The sequence below is a fragment of the Muscardinus avellanarius genome (assembly GCF_963383645.1).
Source record: "Muscardinus avellanarius genome assembly, chromosome: 18".
Lineage (NCBI taxonomy): Eukaryota > Metazoa > Chordata > Mammalia > Rodentia > Gliridae > Muscardinus > Muscardinus avellanarius.
In genome coordinates, this window is record NC_137804.1 from 41,420,840 (window position 1) to 41,426,346 (window position 5,507).

Sequence of the window (5,507 nt, forward strand, 5' to 3'; positions counted from 1 at the left end):
GTGTGTGTGTGTGTGTGTGTGTGTGTGTATGGCCACTGTGGGAACCCGGGGCAGGAAGGGGCCCGAGGCACTTTCCTTCCCTGCAGCTCAGGGAAATGTTAGGGCCCCTGTGGAGCCTCAGAGTAACCTCGGGCCTGGGGCCCTCCCTCCAGGATCCCCGCGCCCCAGGGGAAGGGTCAGGCTCCCCCTTTCAGCTCCAGAGCCCCTGCCTCCAGGTAGCCCCGAGGCTGGCCACTGCCCCTCCAACCCTTTCTCGGCCGCTAGGACTCGCATGTAAGATTGCGGTGGCCTGTTTATGGCCTCCTCCTCCTGGTGGACTGAGGCGTCTGGGGTCCCCGGGTCGCCCCAGCCAGGCTCAGTGCGGGAAGGACTCGAATCGCAGCGCGTCCTGCAGCCACCAGAGGGCGCCAGCGCCCCGCAGACAGACCGACAGACCGCGGGGAGCTGACTGCCAGGCCAGGTTCCCCGGGAAACTCCTTCTCCGGGTAAACTCAGGCGCAGAGAGGGGTCCCGCCGCCCCGGGCACACCGCAGCCCGGGCGCAGGATTCCTGAGTGCCCTGCGCTCGGCTCTGTCTGTCGGGGACGCAGGCTGATGGTGCCCAGAGGGCGAGGGGAAGGGGGAGGTAGGAAAGCCAGGGGCGACATCCCAGAGCTGGGCGGTGTTCCGAGGGATGGAGCCGCGGTTGCCCGGGCACGACCCTTGGAGGCTGATCCTGGCGTTCTGCCGGCTTGCAGGAGTGGAAACTGAGGCACAGGAGGATGTCACGTGTCCCGTAGCTGACCGAGGTTCAAGAGGAGGAGGCCCCATCCATTTCTGCCACCCGGTTTGCCTAGAGGGTGGGTGGCAGCCTGGGTGGAGTCAGGCCTCTACCAACCTGGACCCCGGCACCTCTGCCAGCGGCAGCCGGTCGGTGCTGAAGCTGAGGCAGATGGCTTTACTAGGAGACCTCAAGCCCGGGCCTCTGCCTCGGAGCCTCAGTTTCCCCTCCTTGTTCTGGGGGGAGGGGGTCCGGGAGAAAGCGGCTCTGGCTGCACCTGTGCCTCAGTACCCTGCCCCGCCCGCTAAGGTGATCCAGCCAACGGCGGAGCCCCGGCCTGGGTTATTTCGCTCCACGCCTGAGAGATGCCACGCCCCTCGCCGCGCTATTGGCGGAGAGCTTTCCGAGGGCGAGGCTCGCGCCTCTGGCCACGCCCACGCCCTGCCCTATAAAAGCGGCGCCCCGCGCGGCGCGCCGCGGGGTTCCGTCCCGGGCGAGCCGCTGCGCCTGCGCGCGCGGGAGTTCGGGCTGTGGGTCCGTCGCCGTTTGGGCGCGGCGGGTTCGAAGCCCGGGTCCGCGCCTGGGCGAGCCCTCCGAGCTCTCTGACCCCCGGGAGGCGATGATGTTCGACAGGGTGAAGGCGTTCGCGGTGCGGCTGGACGGCGCGGCCGCGGGCGCCGGGCCGGTGTTCAGCGGCGGCCAGGTGGTGGCGGGCCGGGTGCACCTGGAGCTGGCGGGCGCGGCGCGCGTGCGCGCGCTGAGGCTGCGGGCGCGGGGGCGCGCGCGCGTGCACTGGATCGAGTCGCGGAGCGCGGGCTCGAGCAGCATCTACACGCAGAGCTACAGCGAGCGCCTGGAGGTCGTGAGCCACCGCGCCACGCTGCTCGCCCCAGGTACGGCGGGCCCGGCCCGGGCGCCCGCCCGACGTGCGGCTGCGCGGCCCTGAGCATCCCCTCTGCCCGTCCACAGACTCCGGAGGCACCGCCACCCTGCCCGCCGGCCGCCACGAGTTCGAGTTCAGCTTCCAGCTGCCCCTGTAAGTCCGGGGTGGGGACCGCCATCCCGCCTCGGGGACCCCGGGAGCGCGTTTCCCGGGCCGAGGCCTCTGCACCCGTCACCCTTGTGCCTTCTGCATCTCACCCCCGACCCCCTTCCCGCCGCCCCAGGATGCTGGTGACCTCCTTTGAGGGCAAACACGGCAGCGTCCGCTACAGCATCCAGGCCACCCTGCACCGCCCCTGGGTGCCGGCGCGCAGGACCAGGAAGGAGTTCACGGTCATCGAGCCCGTGGATATCAACACCCCCGTCCTGTTGGTGAGCGGCTGGCAGGTGGAAAGATGGCAGATTGTCTGCAGGGCTCGGCCCCTGGGTGAGCCCGGCCGGCTGCCGGACCCCTTCACCGAGTAGGGGTCCCGGTGGCCCCTGGAGGGGAGCGAGGCAGGGGTGGGAGCTTGGAGCTGGGGCGCAAATCTCAGAGGCCCGTTGGCTGTGCAGTCCGAGCCAGTGTTTCATCCTCTGAGTCTCTGAGGTCCGGCCTGTGAAACCGGGCATGGTCAGAGCTTGCTGTAGTAAGGGCTTCCTGGATGCTAGACACACACAAAGCACTTGGCTCATTCCTTCCTCTTTTCTTTTCTTTTCTTTCTTTATTATTTTCTTCTTTTCTTTTTCTTTTTTATTTTCTTTCTTTATTTTCTTTTTCTTTCTTTTTTCTCTTATTCTTTTCTTTTCTTTCTTTCTTTCTTTTTTATTATTTTTAGTGAGGGTGTGCCTCACTAAGTTTCCGGCGCTGGTCTCAAACCCGCCGTCCTCTTGTCTCAGCCTCCCAAAGACTTTCATTTTTGGTTTTATAAAAACAGTCATACTCCTCCTGGCTCCCTTTCACAGATTGTTCTTGAATTGTTAAAAAGAAACCACTGTCCCTCGCCTGGGGGGGGCTTGGGAGCTCCCCGGGCGTCCGGCGCTCACACAGGGACCCATTCACGGCCCCGCTCTCCGCTCTGGTAGGCACCCCAAGCCGGAGCTCAGGAAAAGTTCGCCCGGTCCTGGTACGGCAACTACGGCCTCGTCCACCTCTCCGCGAAGATCGACCGCAAGGGCTACACCCCGGGTAGCAGATCGGACGGGCCGGCCGGGGCCGGGTGGGAAGGCGCCTGGACCAGGGCCGCGGGCGGGGAAACTGAGGCGCCGCTGCCCTCTGCTGCAGGAGAGGTGATCCCGGTGCTGGCCGAGATCAACAACGGCTGCTCAAGCCCCGTGCTGCCGCGGGTGGCCCTGCTGCAGACGCAGACCTTCATGGCCCGCGGCGCTCGGAAGCAGAAGCGTGCGGTGGTGGCCAGCCTGGAGGGCGCGCCCGTGGGCCCGGGCCGGCGCGTGCTGTGGCAGGGCCGGGCGCTGCGCATCCCCCCGGTGGGCCCCTCCATCCTGCACTGCCGGGTGTTGCACGTGGATTACTCCCTCAAGGTACAGGGGTCTCGATTCAGAGCCAGGGGTGGCTGTGGGCTGCGTTGCTGCCCTGACGCTGGCGCTGGGCCCGGCATTGGCACAGGGGGTGGGCGGCGCTGTGGCCGGGAATGTGGTGTCTGGGGAAGAGGGAGCAAGCCCGGCCGGGTGGCACACACCTGTAACCCCAGTACTCAGGAGGCTGAGACAGGAGGGTCGCAGGTTCAAGGACAGCCTCAGCAAGTAGTGAGACCCTCATCAACCTAATGAGACCCTGTTGCAAATAAAAAATTAAAAATGGCCGGGCTGGGGGTGTAGCGCAGAGGTAGAGTGCCCCTGGGTTCAATCCCCAGTACCACAAAATAAATAAATATAAAATAAAAAGGTAAGCCGGGCGTGGTGGCGCACGCTTGTAATCCCCGTGCTTGGGAGGCTGAGACAGGAGGATCGCACAGGTTCGAAGCCAGCCTCAGCTACTAAGTGAGGCTCTCAGCAACTTAGTGAGACCCTGTTTCCAAATAAAATATAAAAAAGGTCTGGGAGTATAGCCGGGAGGTAGAAAGCCTCTGGGTTCCACCCCCAGTACCACCAAAATAAATAAATAAATAAAAGGTAAGCCGGGCGGGCGTGGTGGCGCATGCTTGCAATCCCAGCATTCGGGAGGCTGAGACAGGAGGATCTCAGTTTGCAGACAGCCTCGGCTACTTGGTGAGGCCCTTTGCAACTCAGTCAGACCTTGTTTCAAAATAAAGAATAAAAAAATAGGGCTGGGGGTGTGTGGCTTGAAGGTGGAATGGCCCTGGGTTCAAAGCCAGTACCACAAATAAATAAATAAACAGACAAATAAATAAGTAAAATAAATACAAAGGCGGGGGAGCGGGCGCTGCTGAGGCTGCCGGGCGCGCTCCCCGCAGGTCTGTGTGCACCTCCCGGGCATGTCCAAGCTGCTCCTGGAGCTGCCGCTGGTCATCGGCACCGTCCCCCTGCGCCCCTTCGGCAGACGCTCCTTCAGCGTGGGCGACCATGCCGGCTTCCTGCTGGACCGGGGCCCAGGCGCCCTGCCCGAGCCGCCCGAGGGTGAGCCCCCACTCTGCTCCGGGGGGCAGAGGGGCCCAGTGTTCCCGACTGCAGGAGGTCACAGTCATCGCCTTGGGGTGTCGGGGACCAATGGCACCGCCTGTCAGCCCAGCGGCTGGGGAGGCCCAGGCAGGAGGATCCCAGGTCCAAGGCCATGTGGCCACTTAGCCAGACCCTGTCTCTAAATAAAAAATGGAAAGGGCTGGAGGGCAGCTCAGCCCTGGAGCACCCTGGGCCTCCAGCACACACCACAGACCCCCGGGATCCAGCCTGAGCCGCCCTGGCAGCCCCCTCACCGCAGTCCCTCTCGTTCCAGCCCCTCCCGCGTACTCGGAGGTGGTCACGGAGGAGGAGGCCGCAGCCGCTGCCCAGGGCCCCCACCCAGCCCCGTGGGACCCCATCCTGGGCCCCGAAGGCCCCTACCTGGCCTACATCCGGGAGTTCCGCCTGTGCCCACCTCCCCTGTACTCCGAGGTGAGCCCGCCCGCCGGCCCGGTCTCCCGGGTGGGAGGCCCGCGTGGGGCGCATGTGCCGGGACAGACGCGGGGCCCACGGGCGGCGTGACTAAGAGCCGTCTCCTTCAGGAGGATCCCAACCCGCCTTCGGAGGCCACGAGGCCGCGCTGCATGACCTGCTGAGGGGCCATGGAGGGACAGACACCTCGAGGGCCGAGGTCGCGCCCCGAGGGACGCGGTCACAAGTTCTCCCAGCCCGAAGCAGGGAAACTGAGTCTCGGGATAATAAAGACACAGGCCGAGGGAGGCTGGCTGTCCCTCGGGTGCAACCCGAGAGCCTTTCACCTGTCCACGCCAGAAAACAACCTGTCTGGGGGACCGAGCCAGACAGACGCTTCTCAAGAAGTCTTGTGGAAGGAGAAGGGACCCAGGGCTGGAAGTCACCAGGGGACGCAGGAAGGCTTTCTGGAGGAATGGGCATTTTACCTGAGGCTTTGGCAGATGAATAGGAGCCCAGAGTAGCCAAGTGAGGAGGAAGAAAAGTCAGAGAAGGTCAGAGCTGAGTACTATTTGGGGGCCCGGCCCCTTAGCCTTTAGGGGGATCAGATGCCAGGCGTGGTGGCGCGTGCCTATCATCCCAGCCATTCAGGAGGCTGAGGCAGGGGTCACGAGTTCAAGGCCGGCCTGAGCCACTTCGGGAGGCCCTGTCTCAAAGTCAAAGGGGCTGGGGCTGCAGGTCAGGGGGACAGTGCCCCAGGACCGCAAAGAAGAACCAGG

The 5,507-nt window shown here is 64.4% G+C and overlaps 1 protein-coding gene across 2 annotated transcripts; it reads left to right on the forward strand.

Moving 5' to 3' along the window:
- Positions 1-1,378: 1,378 nt before the first annotated feature.
- Positions 1,379-4,913, forward strand: ARRDC2 (arrestin domain containing 2; the record flags this gene model as incomplete). Of its 2 annotated transcripts, none has more annotated exons than XM_080714923.1 (8): positions 1,379-1,652; positions 1,729-1,795; positions 1,926-2,073; positions 2,764-2,866; positions 2,963-3,219; positions 4,113-4,275; positions 4,592-4,749; positions 4,860-4,913. In XM_080714923.1, the coding sequence occupies 8 exons, from the start codon at positions 1,379-1,381 to the stop codon at positions 4,911-4,913; spliced, it is 1,224 nt and encodes a 407-aa protein (XP_080571049.1). The 2 variants fall into 2 exon arrangements, with proteins under 2 accessions (XP_080571049.1, XP_080571050.1); XM_080714924.1 differs by having other exon boundaries at positions 4,863-4,913.
- Between the last annotated feature and the right edge of the window lie 594 nt (positions 4,914-5,507).